The sequence below is a fragment of the Phasianus colchicus genome, chromosome 1, assembly GCF_987193195.1.
Source record: "Phasianus colchicus chromosome 1, bPhaCol1.hap1.1, whole genome shotgun sequence".
NCBI classification, from domain to species: Eukaryota; Metazoa; Chordata; class Aves; order Galliformes; family Phasianidae; genus Phasianus; species Phasianus colchicus.
Window position 1 is genome coordinate 84,390,173 of NC_143436.1, and position 16,240 is coordinate 84,406,412.

Here is a 16,240-nt window from a genome sequence, read left to right on the forward strand (position 1 = left end):
GCAGAGGTCAGAGCTCAGCATGCAGGAGGGAGAGTGGAGGCTGGGTGAAACCAGTGGGGGAGAAATCACACAACTGCACTGGAGAGATTAGAAACAAACCCCCAGAAAAAAAAAGCACCATGGAATAGCAGTTGTCCAGCAGGGACACTGATAGCATCAGAGCTGTAGCATGGACAGATTACCCTGCAGAGCAGAGCTCAGGCAGGCCATAACCCTCCTGAGGCAGATGTCCCCTGCCTGCAGGACACTCATAACCTGATACCATCTGTGTGTTAGATGAGTTTCTAAGCTACCAGCTGGACGTTCCTCTGCAGGGATGATGAGACCGACTTCTACCCATTGTACAGACAGTGTGCCTAAATCCCCACTCTGTCTGCCTCTCAGTGAGCTGCCTGCTGAACAGACTGGGGCCAAAGCATGGAGGGCAGCAAGAAGGAGGAAGAACAGCCATTATTCTCTTGATTTAATCCTTAAGCACACGCAAAAATTTCTCCCTCCCCCCATTAGAATATGGCCAAAGAGCAACTCCCACCCTCATCATCCTCCTCTCTCCCTCACTTCCATTTCCTCTATAACCACTCAAGAATTTGCCTAACAAATTGGCCTCCCCTCTGGTTGTTGTCCCAAGTGAACAGTCTCTCCATTCACTAACCCATGACGGTAAGTCGGTTTGGGAAGCAGCAGGTTTATCTTCCCAGCTCAGGCACTGCACCGGGCCCGCTTGCGATCCAGTTGCCATTCAGTGTCTGCTCTGCTGTTGATAAAGCACATTACACATGGCTGGGCTTGCATGATTAATACAGCTGTCTAAGCGCTCTCTCTAAAAACAAAAACAACCGGGAGAAGGGAGGTGTGGGATTTGGGAGGGAGGGGGTGCGCAGGGAAAAAAAGAACATTCCAAAGAAATCAGGCTTGCAGAAAAAGCAGAGTTCTCCTGGCAGGCCTGCCCTGCCAGGGGCAAGCAGGTCTGTCAGCAGAGCATCCCAGAAGAAGGGAGAAACCTAGCAGCAAGGCAAGCAAAAGAGGAATGCATTGGCCCTTCCCCAGTGTCACCTGCATGGCCCTCTGCAATGTGGATGCATGGGCAGGAGCAAGGAGTCAGGCCATGGAGAAGGATGTGCTGTGATCAGCACAGCTCCAGTGAAACCCAGACAGGCTGACTCCACGGTAGGTGTTACAGAATTGCATGCTTGCTGGTGGGCCAGTGTACTCCTGAACTCGCTCACATGACATGCTTGGTGGGGCATCCCACTTTCTTCTCCAGCATTACCCATGCTTTAAAGCTCTGCTTGCACTGTTAGGATACTGAAGTGGCCAGGAGTCACACACTGTGATTGTACACGTCTACACATCAGTGTGTCTACACATCCTTTGATGTGCAAACTACAAATAGCATGAAGAAATATTTACTTAAGTGTCTCCCATGCTGTAGAGGTGTAGCCCAGCCTATGGACCTGCCTTAACTTCCATGACTTTGAGAGTTCTCATGTTTGCTGATCACTGAGAAAGGCCTGCAGAAGAGCTCAAGGGCAGGTCAGGGGCACCATGCTGCAGGCACTAGAGGAGAAGGTTAAGAGGGGCAGAGACAGTGGTACAGCTGAGATAGTGGTACAGCTGGATATCTCATATGCTGGTCACTCTCCAGCCCAATCTGGTTCTCCTTCTGCTCCAATCTCCCATCCAGGTACCCTTCAGTGTGTCCCTCCCTCTTTATTTCTGTTCACAACCACTCCAATCTTTGCCATGCCAAATACCCAGCAAACCTTGCTGAAAACGGTAGCAAGGATGAAGTGAGTAAACAGACACACATAAATCTGATGAAAATATTAATTTTTCAAGAGGTTCCAGAGCTTCCCATTAGCAAGTCTGTGTGTGCTCTTGTTAAGGGGAGCTATGCTCTTTGTTCCCTAATGAGAAGCCAAACCGTCATCGCTGCTGGTCTGCTGTGCCTTACACAAGTGCTTGAGATGTGAGCAGAGATTTTCCTATTTTAAGAAAAAAGCCAGACAGGTTTTGATGATCCCCCCAAAAAGGCTACACTACACATTTTTTAGATCTTTTGCTTGTAGGATGGAAATCCTCAATGAATCATTCAAAGACAAGGGAGTTTTAAGTAACTGATTTCATATCAGCAGTTTGCCAAATTTTTGTTGATTTTTTAAAATATTTTTAAATAATCTCTTACAGCTGCTGAGAGAACAGAAAGGGTGGAGGATGGTTCTTAGCTATGAGATCTTTCTGATTGATATATCAATGATAGATCTGGTAATGAAAGATCTTTGTGAACTTGAAACACAGGTGGTCTTTCAGCCACCACCAGCCTCACTGATCAGGGTGACAGTTCATTCTAGACCAGCATTACTGTGAGCCAGCTCTAGGATAAGTGGTGTAAGCAGCCATCTCTTGAAAACCACAGCCTGCTCAGAACGACACTGAGAAATACAATTTCAGACCTCAGAGAAGGATGGGTGAGCTGCATTACAGAATGAATCTTCACTATGACATGAGATGTGATAGATGAGTACTTAGTGCACCATGAATGAGCTCCAAAACATGGGAAAGAACTGTTCAGTGCTTAAAAAACCATGAGCAAATTCTGACATACATTAAGCAGTGTGCTAAGATTGATAGACACCAGAGACATTTCCTTAATCTTACTGGAGAGCCGCTGCAGGGCATCCTCTATCGTTTACACAGTGGTACTTCTGCCTCTAGAAGAGAGAGTCTATTGCCAGTGCAGTTAGAGTCAAATTTTAATTACAGAAACAGAACCCCACAGATATTAACTGGTAGAGAGAATGGGGTAAAGCAGGTAATGAGCGAAATAGTTTTAACATTAAGAGCAGGGAGTGAATAAGCGTGTCTTCTTCTCAAAGTAGAGGGGGACAGACAGAAAACCAGGAAGAAGAAAGCCCTAAATGAACCCTAGTAAGTAGAAGCTGTTAATCCCTAAAGCCTCAGAGTAGAGTGCAAAGCCTTGGAAGAAAGAAATTAATAACTTTCAAAGTATGACCTTGAAAATGGAATTAACAGTATTCCTCCCTTTTAAGCCTTCATGATAATAAAGATTTCATCTTCTGAAGCCCTGGCAAGAGTCAACAGAGTAGAAAAATGAGTTCTTGCAGAGGAGCTGGCAAGTGTAAAACCTAAGTCCCCTCCTGGTGCCACTGTGGTGCCTATTCACTTTACCTTCTCCCTTAATGCATTTTTCATTCCTCCTTCATTTTTGGTCCTCTTATTTGTTCACAAAACCACTCTCCAGCCTTTGCTATAAGTAGAGCAGCAACAGAGCCTCTCAGGATGGAGAGAAGCTTGAAAAACAGCTTATGGCTCCACTTGCTTTACCATCATTCCTTCTTTCCCTTCACAGAGAAGTCCTTCTAGACTGTCCCATGCCTTCTCCTGCCCTCACTTTCAGTCAGGAACTCATGGGAGTTCTGATTGGTATCTTGCACAGCATTTATCTCATGTTCATTGAGAAGATCCCAGGGACAGTCACCAAAGCCAGGAAGAATCCTGTGGCTCTCTGACACCCTTTGGAACTTCTCTGTGTGCCCTCCTCTATGAGCACTACAAACTTACCAAGCCCTGGAGTCTTATTGATGTAAATAAGATAAAAAATGGGCACCAGCTGTCTCTTTTCCTGTTTCCATTTTGGTCTGTTCAGGTGATGGGACCTGGGAGCCAGTGTGCTTCCAGGCTTGTGAATGTGAGTGTGAAACATGGAGACAGCTGGGTGATTTTGTCCCTCTCTATTTAGACCAAGAACATGTCTGTTCCCTGCTTGCATCTCAGAAATCCCTTTTTAAAGTCTGTGTTGGGAAATTTGAAAGTCACAGTCTGCATTTCTGGTGGTGGTGATGATGCTGCTTACAGCCCTTGGAGAAGTGCTTTTGTGCACCCAAGGAGGCTTTGCTTGCAGCTCTGGGGCAGTCTGTTCAGCAAGGGTTATGTGGCATGGCACATCCTCCTCCACAGCTGCAGCTGTGTACATGTCCTTATACAGTGCCACCAGAGGTGCTGCCACTCTTGCAAGAGGCAGCGAGGGTAAAGAAGTGGGCATAGTCTATATGAGGTAGGAGTATTAATGCCAACCAGTACTATTCCATTGCAGATGGCATGTAGCAGGGAAGGATGATCATAGCCAGTGGATGGAATGGAGCTGACTTAGGGTCTGGCTGCCATCTGGACCCGAAGAAAGGGAGCATGGCCTCTGGCTAGCTAACCAGTCTGGCCAGCTCTGCAAGGGGCTGGGTGCGCTCAGACTCCCAGCTCTCCTCCTGGCGCCGGCCTATCCCATCCGACACAGACGGCAGCACCCACTGCAGAGCCCCTGGCATTGCAGCGTCCCTCCTCCAGCACCCATGGGCTGGGCTGCCAGCCCGTTGCAAAAGGGCTTTTCCGGGGCTGTGCCGAACCCCGCGATGGTGTTTTCTTCGTAGTTGCCTTATCGCTTGTTTTCCCTTTGTCTTTTCTTTTCCTTCCGCTGCCACCTGGTGGGAAGAAGCGCACATTGCTTAGGGCGCAGCCATTCGCTCGCCTTTACGCCGGCCCTACAGCAGCTTTTCCTACGCCTTTGAGCCGATAAAGCCAGTCCGTCCCAACTCAAGTACTTTACTTGGCCTGGCCGTCCTGCGGTGTGCTGGGGAGGCTGCAGAGAGAGGAGTGAACTTTTAGGCTGCAGTTAGCAGCGTGCAGCACACCAGCCTTTCTCTTAGTGCCAGCATCCTGAAGTCGCGGTAAAAGGTGACACCCAATGTAATGCAGGGCCATAATATTGCTGCTGGCAGCCAACTGCCACTGCAGTCCCTAGAAGCCTAGAGGCTGTGGATGCAGAGGTCTTCAAGGAGAAAGTTTGAGACAGAAGTGGCACTGTCTGGGGAACTGCATTTGAAAATGAGCTGAAATTGGAGGCTGCGGGGTGACCTCACTGCAGCCTTTCAGTACCTAAAGGGAGCCTACAAACAGGAGGGGAATCAACTCTTTGAAAGGGTAGATAACAGCAGGACAAGGGGAAATGGTTTTAAGTTGAGGGAGGGGAGTTTTAGGATGTCAGGGGGAAGTTCTTTATAGAGAGAGTGTTGAGGTGCTGAAACAGGCTGCCCAGAGAGGTTGTGGATGCCCCGTCCCTGGAGGTGTTCAAGGCCAGATTGGATGAGGCCCTGGGCAGCCTGATCTAGTATTAAATGTGGAGGTTGGTGGCCCTGCATGTGGCAGGGGAGTTGGAGATTCATGATCCTTGAGGTCCCTTCCAACTCGAGCCATTCTGTGATTCTCTGTGATTCAATGAGCCTATAAGTGCCCCACCCCTGGAAGCGTTCGAGGCCAGGTTGGATGGGACCCTGGGCAGCCTGAAGGGTGGGTGGCAGCCCTGCCCATGGCACAGGGTTGGGACTGGGTGGGCTTTGGGGTCCATTCCAACCCAGGCCATGCTGTGGTGCTATGATAAGTGGCTGGGCAAGGTCACAGAAGAGGCAAATTACACAACATGGAAACATTCCACTGCCATAGGCACTAATCTATGATGCAGTAAGCGAGACCCTGCTGTGGGAAGGGTCATGCAGCCATAATGGCAGTGAGTGCACACAGGGCTGATGAGGCTGCTTGATGCCCTGACACAGCACAGATAGCTGAGGCTGGATGTGGTTATCCCATGGCACCAATCTGCCCTGCTGCACACCTCACTGTCTGCAAGCACAGAAGGAAATGCAGCGATTTTACTCTCTGTTCCTTCCAGATCTGTTTGATGTGGCTGGTCATTCGGATTCTGGGGTCCCTTAGGGGCATGCTTATGAAACACTGTTAGATAAGAGTATTAACTTTACATCCTCACAAGCCCAATTTCCCTGGCTATGATGGAAGAAACCCCCTTGAATGTTATTGCACGGCTATGGCCACAGAGGGGCTGCCCGATCGCGGGGAACTATCAGCCCAGGAGTTGGGCTGGCAGGCAGACTCCCGGAGCCCGGCTCGGGCTTACCGGGACGTGGCAGGAAGGCACTGTAGCTCCTCTGTAGCCCCTTTTCCCGGTGGGCAGGATTGCCCCATGCCTGGCGCTGGGCCCAGGATGCTCGGACGTGCTGGGGGCACCAGGGGGCGACGGAGACCGCGCTGAGTCTCGGCTTGCGACAATTCGTGCCCGTGCTTCGGTTCCCAGAGAGCGGGAGGTTTTGTTTTGCGGCTGGGCTAGAGCCGGCCCGCATTTTCACAGTGCGTGCGATGCGAAATGCATTGCACCTGGTGCTGCGGTAAGGTCAGGAGTCAGGTGCAGCCACAGGGTCCCGTGCAGGTGCTGCAGTGACACAGAGGGCTCAGCAGAGGAACACAAGAACATGCAGTCATGCAGCATGCATCATTTCCAGCTGTGGAGATGGGATCTTTGGCTCATCATATGCCCACATGCCTACTTAGTGAAGCTCAGGGAGCGGAAGCTGCTGAGATCATCATCATACTATGCCTTGCATGTCTTCCCTTATACCTATTCCCTTAGACCTACTATGGAAGACTGTGTCTCATATCACACTGTACTATACCCTACCCTACCTTACCCTACCCTACCATGCCATACCAACACACACAGTCCCCAGAACCATGCAGCAGTACTCAGGCGAGGTCAAACACTGCCTCTGCCGTGCTAGGTGCCTCCAGAGGTACACTCTGATCCTATCTGCACCTATAGAAAAGTGGTGAGGAGGAGGCTGGTGGCTGCTCGGGTGTGTTACAAATGGTATTTCAGATAGAAAAATAGTATTTTAGCCATGTAGTGAAAATGCGATGGTGAAAGGCAGTTTGTGGACAGCATGCCTTGCCTGGTGAGTTATTGGTTATTTGGTGGGTCACGTTTTGTGACTTATTCACTGCCAAAATGTGGTACAGATAGTCCCAGAGAATCGCTCTTCCCGAGTTATTTGACCAAGAAAGATGCAGTCTCTGACACAGGGTCAGGTAAGTGCAGCAGCTGAGCTCATTCCTGAGTTCAGTGGGGAAATAAGATCCTATCATCTAAACAAGGGGGGAAACAATGTTGTAGGTTTTGTGTGACAAGCTGCAAATGAAAAGGGAATACCTGAAAAAAAAGAAGCCATAGATAGAATACAAATTTTCCACATAATTCACTACATTCCTATCTAATGATGAAAGAATAGAACTGGGGCACAGCTGATCTAGAATGTGAAAGGCTACCTTAGAAAGAAATGCAACAATTGCAGGTGCCACAGAATTTATGGGCTCTGGGGAACGCCCAGTTGTCATCAGACAGACCTCAGCTGCTACCTGTGCTGCAGCAGAGTGGAGCTCTTCACCAGACCACAGGCTGAGGTGGAGCAACTGCATTTGGCCTGCTTGGGGCTCTTCTGAGCAGGGGACTGATTAATATTTATCAATTTGTTTGTTTGTTTTGCCAGTAAAGATATCTTCTTTCACAGCAGGATCATTCCTTACATAGACTCAAATCCATCTCCACGTTTCAGAATCTTACTGTGTAAAACACTGTGCATACATGTACATGCACATATATATACACACATGGAAATGATGACGAGCAAGCCTTTGTGAAACCACAGCGATGCACACAGCGCTGCCTCACTATAAAGAAGAGGCTGCTGAGGCTTGTCATTGCAGGGTGAATTTAAAACAGCATCGCTGCTTTTAAAGTCATCCAGGAAAGGAAACCCGTCAAGGAAAGGATGGATGAGAAGATGTCAGGAGCGTTCGCACTTAATATTCCTGGAGCAAGCCTGTGTTATTTGTTGTTGCAGCAGAGCTCTCTTCCCTGCCCCCTCTGGCAGACCCATGTGCGCACACAAAGATTCATTCTCCACCCTTGCCAAAAATCCTGGTTTTGCTCCTTAGGTGCCATGCCCTCCTCCACCCTGAATAAGGAATGGTGATGGGGAAGTCCTTGGGATGGGGGCTTGACTGATTGGACCAGTATGATGCATCGGTCCCTGCAGAGCTGGTGTCTTGCTGCCAAAGAATCATAGAAAGATGATAAAATCATAGAATCATAGAAAGATTATAAAAGCATAGAATGATAAAATTATTAAGGTGAAAGGGATCTTAATGCCCATCCCATTCCAGGCCCCTGCTATGGGAAGAGCATCTCCCACAGCCTGCCCAGGGCCCCATCCAGTCTAGCCTTGAACACTAGCATGCAAAATTACACCCAAGGGCCACTGCAAGGATGGGGACAGAGCAAGGGATGCCATGTTGTGAAGGTTCACGTGGTGCTGGTGGCCTTGGGATGAAGCCATCCACTCACTCAAAGCGCCATTCCTGCAGGTTGGGTGTCACACAGGGAGAGAGTGTTGGAGTTGTGCCATGCTGGAGCCCTGTGTCCCCAAGCCAAGTGTGACGTTGTCCTCTTTTCTCTTCCCTTCTCGCACCCTGCAGGACCCGGCACGGGGAGAGTAGACAATGGCTCCGTGAGCTTGGCCGTCCCACTGTGGCTGTTGGCAGCGTCCCTGCTCTGCCTACTCAGCAAGTGTTAATACAAATCAAAATTAAAAATAATAATAATAATAATAATAATAATAATTAAAAAAAAAAAACCAACACGACAACAACAACGACGACGACGACAACACACGAAACAAAACGCATTATACAGGAGACAGAGCGAAGAGAGGGGAGAGAAAAAAAAAAGGGGGAGAGAAGAAGAAGTGAGAGGACCGTTTCTATCACAACAACTTCTGCCTGTTCAGGAGCAAAGAGGGGGGAGAGGAAAAATCACAGCAGGACCACTCAACAACACTTACCTGATTTCCAACTGCCGGCCGTCACAGCACCGACCTCACAAGGAGAGAGGCTAACGGGGCACCCGCAGGGCCCATGGAGCCAGAGGATGCTGAGCTTCAGCCACACCAATGACACCGAGCTGAGCAAAAAAAGATCCCTTTTCTTTTCTCTCCTCCTTGCTGTTTTCCATACTCCTCACCTGTCTTCCTCCCTCCCTCCTCTTTCTTTCTTGCGCAGAAAGAGGTCTTTGCTTCAGTGTCTATAGCCACTTAACTTTTTGGATGCCCTTGGTCATTTTTGTGAGCCGATGCTCAGGCACTTCATACTTTTGGGAAGAAAAAGAAAAAAAAAAAAGGAAAAAAAAATAATGAACAGAGCAAGTTATCAAAGCTCTCTGCACACTGGTGTCCTATGAAGAACCCCTTCCTCTCTTCGCATCATCCCATGCTCCTGTGCACTTTGCTAAACGCTTTCTGACCCTCCCTCATGCAACATCCTGCTCTGGCCTAAAGGGAAGCTGTGTCCCTCCAACCCAGCCTGCTCTTTTATTTGCTTTTTTGATTCTCTCCTTCTCCCCCTCAATTTGGCCAAGTGTCTTTCTCCAGTGTGTGCCTGCGTGCGTGCGTGCATGCGTGTATGTGTGGCCCTCGTGCTCTGTCTTCTCTTTCTCTCTTTCTCCTGCTCTCTCTAAGCATGCCGAAGAACAGTCCATGTGTACATATGCCCATCCCACTGTAGATAATGTCCTGCCTTGTCAGTGTGAGACCACATGCTGAGAGATCTCTTGGGCTGAGAAGAGGGCTGAGGAGAGAGGAGCACCTGCAGCTCAGGGCCCCATGCCGGCCCCTCTCCAGAGTGCCTGGCCACTTTGACAGCAGGAGTCATTCTGCATCCTTTCTTCACCTTTTTTTCCCTCCCACCCACACCCGTCTGGCTCTCAGCCTTCACGTACCAGCAGAGCAGCTCACGTGGGTGTGAACCCCACAGTGTGATCGTTCCTAAATAGAACCAATGCCCCCTTCTGTTGTTGTCTTACTGTGTGTTTTACACCGCTGCCAGGATGAAGCTCACTTTGCAGCTTACACGTGTGAAACAAATTGGGTCAGAAAATGTCCAGGACCTGTGAATGTAAGAATAAAAACAAATATCAGATCCAAAATTCTGGGCTCAGCCAGAAGGGTCTTCAAGTGGTACAGTGAAGAAGTAGGCTGCACTCTTCCCTTTTCCTGCCTGGAGGGTGCTGGGCTTGCTGGAGAGGGCTGTTGCTTCCAGATGAATCCCCTGGAAATGCCATGCAAGTGCTTGGCACTGCCAGGCCTCTAAGCACCTGCAAGCTGGCTTTTCCCTCTTTTGCCTACGAGTGGGCATAGCAGCATCATGCCCAGCAGCTTGCACATCCCAAGGCCTGGTGCCTTCCTCCTGGCTGCCAGGCTCAGCTGCTGGGGCAGAGCCAGCAGGCAATTCAGCAGGCAGCCAGGGTGAGTGAGGAAATGAAAAAGGCTGAGGGCTGGATGGTGGCAGACTTGCTGTAGGCCTGCTGTGGTCTTGAGTGGTGTTATATTATGCTCAGTCTCCAGTCCTTGGTGCCATCATGTCCCATATCCCTCGGAGTATTTGTATGCCCTTGTCACTGTGTCTGCGTTTCAGGAGATCTGTGTCACTCAGCATGTTAGTCACAACTCCAGATTTCCTGCTGCAGCAAAGGCTCCTTGTCCTCTGCAGGGTGACCCTGCAGCTGCAGGCTGATGCTGCTTCCAAATCTGGGGCTGGGAAAACTCCACATGGCCAGCATGTCTGGCTCTTCCTGGATCTGCTGTCACCAGGCTGCCCCTCGGGTCTGGGTTAAGTCCTTGTTTAGGTTGAGGGTTCTCTTCCATGGCAGCCTGTTGGTCACTGTGAGGTCTGTCCTGTATCTTGTCCTGCACAGGTCAGAGCCCGGTTGGGGTGGTGCTCACGTGCTATGTCCTTATGGGTTTGGATGTTTTGAAGAGTTTTGAGGAGATGATTATTTTTTTGAAGAAAGCACGGAGGCTTTTGGTTTAAAGACAAATATGTTACGAAAAGCAGGACACCCAGTTCCTGAAGCCATCTGCTTCTTCACTGGAGGAAATGGCCACAACCTCGATGCTGGCTTCTGGTCTTTCCTGCAGGATGTGCACAGATCCGTGTCCTGGTTGTGTGGCTGTGAGGCTAGCTTACGGCAGATCTACCCCAGGTGTGCCCCATGGGTGCTGCAGGCACTCCACTCCCCCAGAGCTCTAGCAGGAATTACTCAGAGCATCTGCCAAGATAAGTGCTCAGATGAACAGGGGAAACACAAGGTCAGCTGCTCTCCCTTCCTTGCCCTTTGGCCATGTCTCAAGCCCTTTCCTCTGGAGCTCTCTTTCTCCGCATTCACATTCCTGCCTCCTCATCCCCTGCAGATAGCTATGCTCTTGCCTCCTACTGCCTCTTGTCTGCCTCGGGACTGGAGAAGGGGGTTTGGAACAGGACACCAGTTCCTTGAGCTTGTCAGTGTCATTGTGTTTGGTCGATGGAGATTTAACATTTAGTGTTATAAAAAGAAGCGAACGAAATGAAAAAAAAAAAAAAAAAAAAAAAAAAAAGTATTTCTTCTACCGGTTTGTAAATATTCCAAGAGTTACATGAAATGTCTGGTAATGTCCAAGCAGAGGAACAAAGACTTAGATTTAATATATGGCCCCGTACTTGCTAGCAGATTTCAAAGCCTTTTGGATGGCCAAGCGGAGGGTGGAGGCAAGTCTTTCTGGAAGGGGCTGGGCGGCAGCAGGAGTGCTACCCCAGCCCTCCCACAGCATTGCTTGGCACATTTGGTGGGTGGCAGGCAAAGCAGGCAGTATGGGACTCTGTGGCTGACACCTGTACCATGGCACTTGTGCTCATTTTTGTTCATTTCCAGCCCCGCAACTGGCAGGTATGTTGCTCAGTGATGCACACCACCCCTCCCCCCTCCTCCTCTCTTCACCAGTGACGTTGTGTCGCCTCATGCTAGCACTGAGTGCATGTTAACGTGCCATTCATGAAGATTTCATTGGTGACATGCATTGTGTCGAGAGTTGGTCTTGGTCTGCACAACTTTCTTACGCCACTGACTGTCGCTGCTTAGGCAGACCTCATGTACTGCTGCCTGCTTCCATCTTGGTCAAAAAAGCCTGAATCCCACCAGTGATTCTTAGCTCTGGGTACATCCTGACCATGCCTCCAGACCACCTGGCTGAGCAATCTCATTTGCAATGTCCAAGCCCCCAGCACAGATCAAGTTAGTCATGCCATCATTTGAATGGGAGCTCCACGTCTGGAAGGGATCTTGGGGGAGCAACAGCGAGTTCTGAGGATTCAAGAGCATTTTGGGAAGAGGATTTGGGAAGTCAGAGGAGCTGCATTTGAGTCCTCCTCAGCCTGCCATTGTTCAGCTCCATCTTGTGCTACATCTTCTTCCTCCCCTAATGATGGAGATATCGTGGGCAAGGATAGCAACTCTTGTCCTCCCACACCTCTGATCCAAGCACACTGACCTGTCACCCACACCATCATGGTGCTTGACATGATGTAGCAACAGTGACAGTCTTGTGGAGGAGGTGGTAGTGGGTGAGAAGCTTTCCCCCCCTCTCTTCTCCTGCTGCATGATCTCACCGCTTCTCGGGCTTCAGAACTTCTTGAGCTAGGGATGCTAGAAGTGAACTGTCCCGTGGAAAGAGCAAAATGCCAGGCAGGGAAGCAGAGGTGAAACTGGATGGTAATTTCCAAGGTGTGATGGCAGTGGGAATGGATAAGGACGAGTGCTGCCCATCACCCACACACAGAGCTCCCAGGCACACTAGCGGGCAGACTGTGCCTCTCAGCACTGGTCATAGAGTGGCTTCATTTCCAGCGGGATGCCCAGAAGATATTTTATTATAAACTGCATGACTCCTGCTACAAAGAGCTGTGTCACACCATTAAAGCCTCTTTTCCTTCTTGCAACTTGCTAGAATGGTGCTCAGGTAGATCCTGCATCCCCTCAAAATTTCTGCTTGGCTCCCATCAGGCCAGCCTGAGATATTTACCTGTGGGAAAGCAGAAGTCAGCTTGGGGATATGTAGGTGAGGCCCTCTGTATCTCTGCAGCGTAGGGAGATGTGGCAATAAAATCAGCCAAAACACGGCTTGGGAAAAATGAGCATCTCTCCAGGTTAGCCCAGAAGGGTTGCAAGTGAAGAGTCCTTCCCTTGTTGCAGATTGAGGTCACTTCTATGCTGCAGTGCCTCAGCCTGTCTTGGTAAGCCCTGCAGAGGAACCCAGGCAATGAAGAGGAAGGGGCAATGCATGTCAGAAAGTCACAGGACTGTACCCCAGGTGCAGTTCCTGGGTAGGGCAGGACCCCCTTCCCCTTCCCTTCCCCTTCCCCTTCCCCTTCCCCTTCCCCTTCCCCTTCCCCTTCCCCTTCCCCTTCCCCTTCCCCTTCCCCTTCCCCTTCCCCTTCCCCTTCCCCTTTTCCTTCCTTTTTCCCTTCCCCTCCCCATCCCTCTCCCCATCCTTCTCTTCCCCTTCCCCTTCCCCTTCCCCTTCCCCTTCCCCTTCCCCTTCCCCTTCCCCTTCCCCTTCCCCTTCCCCTTCCCTTCCCGTTTTCCCTTTCCCCTTTCCCCTTTCCCCTTTCCCCTTCCCTTCCCTTCCCTTCCCCTTCCCCTTCCCGTTTTCCCTTTCCCCTTTCCCCTTTCCCCTTCCCTTCCCCTTCCCCTCCCCTTCCCCTTCCCCTTCCCCTTCCCCTTCCCCTTCCCCTTCCCCTTCCCCTCCCCTTCCCCTTCCCCTTCCCCACCCCACACCCACATAGACATGTCTGTATAGCCCATGCATAGATGGGTGCAAGGATCAGGTCAACCTGGAAACCACTCAGTGAGCACAGCACCTCCCAGCCAGGACTGCACTCCAGACTGTCACACACAGGCACACATGCACACCCTGTGTCCTCTGCTGTCCTCCACCACACACAGCTCTACATGTGCATGCTCCTGGTGATGGCTCCGTCTGCCTGGCACACAGTGAACTCCTGTGCACGTGCGGGAGCGTGTGCAAGGACAGGGAAGAGGGGAGCAGAGGGCAAGTGCCTGCCCTGCGGGGCCACCGTCACCCACAAACCTTTCAGCTCTCCCAGCTGGAGACAAGTTTCATCCTCTAGACCTTGTGAACAAAGGCCAGTCCCTTCTTGCTGCACGGCGGGGTGGTTAGAACTCTCCTCATTAACAGTGTTATATACATATAAATATATATATATATCTATATCTTTATATATATTTTTCCCCAGCACTGTAGACATGAGCTGAACTTCTCTTTAACAAAATGAGAAAAGGGCCATTTTATTTTTTGCCATTGGTTTGTTTTTGGAACTAGCTCTGTGAAAGGCAACTCTAAAAGTGCAAGTGTGTGTGTAATGGAACCGATCAGAAATGAAACCACCCAATCAATGAATGAGCCAAACCCAGTGATGAAAACAAACAAAAAAAGAAGCTTTTTATTTTTTCTTTTCTCAATGTATTTAACTTCTGTTATCTTGTTTCTGTTTCTTTACATGTATGAATGCTCTGCTCTTCTGTGATCTTAAAAAAAAAAATACAAAAAAATACAAAAATGAAATAAACGTGAAAAGGAGGTGATGTTCCTTCGTTTCTCTTCCCTTCCTTGCGTACCCTGCCTTGTCTCTTCTCCGAGTCTGTCTGATGGTGGCTTCTCTGCTGGACAGGGTCTTGGCAAATCTGAGGTCCCGGTCCATGCGCACTGAAGCTCAGAGTGAAGGTAAGGCAGCAAAACCATGGCACACAATCTCTGTTTTCATTAACATTTTAAATGGTTATTTTTAATGGTACATTTAACTAACACTAACTTATCCATGGGAAGAGAATTTGGCTGTTAACACTGGCATCTGCTTAACAAACTGAAGCTTTGCATTTGGTGAGGTGTGAGCATAACACCAATAGCATTTCTTGCTAAGAGTAGACTCATTAGCATTAATTGCTGCATTTAGTACCACAAAAAGCTGCCCATATCTGTAACAGCAGTTATTATATGTATCCCATTCTCCACTGGAAAAGGTACGTAGAAAATTATTAGCAGTGATGCAGACATACCAGCAAATGAGGATCCGAATTCTTGGCACTTAACGTAATTCAAAAAAACCATCCACAAGAGTAATAAAGGGGATGAGGTGCTCTGGGGTCTGTGTTCTTCAGCCTTCCTTGCTGGAGGACTGTGTTCAAACACAGCTGAATTGCAATTGGAAATGGATCTATGGACAATGGCCATCAAAGGTCAGATGCACAAGAAAAGGTACGTCCCTAAAAGTATCTTACATTTCAGTAAAAATTAGCAATGTTCAGGTTGGATGTTAGGAAATGCTTCTTCTCTGAGAGAACAATCAGGCACTGGAATGACTGCCCAGGAAGGTGGTGGAGTCATTGACCCTGGAAGTGTTAGAGAAACGTTTAGAAGCTGTACTGAGGGACATGGTTTAGTGGGAAATATTGATGGTAGGTGGATGGTTGGACTGGATGGTCTTAGAGGTTTTTTCCAACCTTGGTGATTCTGTGATTCTAAGATTTTGTTGTCCAAAGCACACATTGTCAGAATGGGCAAAAGGGCTGGATACGAAGAAACATTTTGCAGTGGATGAAACACAGGATTTACCAGAGCTGTGCAGCAGTTGGCACTATTAAGGTTGACAGGACTCCTCTCATGTGCCCATTATCTGCTGGAATCCCAAGGCAGTGTATTTGATTTAGAGACACCATATTTTGGTGCTTCGGACATAAAGTAGGAATTTTTACATGAAGTTTCTCCAAACATCCCAGGCTGGGTTACAAATCAGGATGCAAACATCACAGCTTAGCAAAAAATCCATACCCAGGCAGCCCAAAAACATGAGTGCATCTCTGAGTTGCATTGAGTTGGGGTACCCAGGAAAGGAATGCTTTACTTCCAAAGAGCACCTAACACCTTACTACTACTGTAGTCTGTGCTACTAGCACTGCCCAAACATGGCCGGTGAGGGTGTCTATCCAGTCTTGGAAACACACTGCAGAAAAACAGCTCCACACGGTGCTTTCTGTTGATTAACTCCTCCAGAGTATATGATTTGTAGAAAACTTACTCCTTCCTTTTCAGAAATCTTGTGTTCCCTGTTAAGGTCAAGAATGATACAATACCCAGGCAGCTGCAAGAATTAATGTTTCGACCATTTTCAGAAAGAGGAAGGTGCTAATTGAAATGGTCAATAAGGCTATCATACATTCCAATAACTTTGGTGGTAAATCTTAATTTCAGGTCTTTTAACATACTACATACAATACATACTACCTCTCCCACCAGTGAAGCCATGCCGTTTACCATCAAAATTTTCATGGTCAGAGACAGGAAAAGGTGGTGTATGCCATTAGCAGATGTTGCTTTATTATCAGGCTGGAGGGAATGGCAGCGCAGAAAGAAAAGTCCTTACATAAAGTAAAGGCTTCTAT

The 16,240-nt window shown here is 48.9% G+C and overlaps 1 protein-coding gene across 4 annotated transcripts in view; it reads left to right on the plus strand.

The window, feature by feature from the left end:
- The window catches only part of LSAMP (limbic system associated membrane protein), a 965,192-nt gene extending 951,988 nt beyond the window's left edge, over window positions 1-13,204 (plus strand). For 3 of the 4 annotated variants that reach the window (XM_090150530.1, XM_090150525.1, XM_090150539.1), the window contains one exon: window positions 8,392-13,204. In XM_090150530.1, the coding sequence (XP_090006656.1) occupies window positions 8,392-8,489 (98 nt within the window). In that variant the 3' untranslated portion in view covers window positions 8,490-13,204. The remainder of the gene's footprint in view (window positions 1-8,391) is intronic. The other variant, XM_031613013.2, reaches the window with a different exon arrangement.
- Window positions 13,205-16,240: the final 3,036 nt, after the last annotated feature.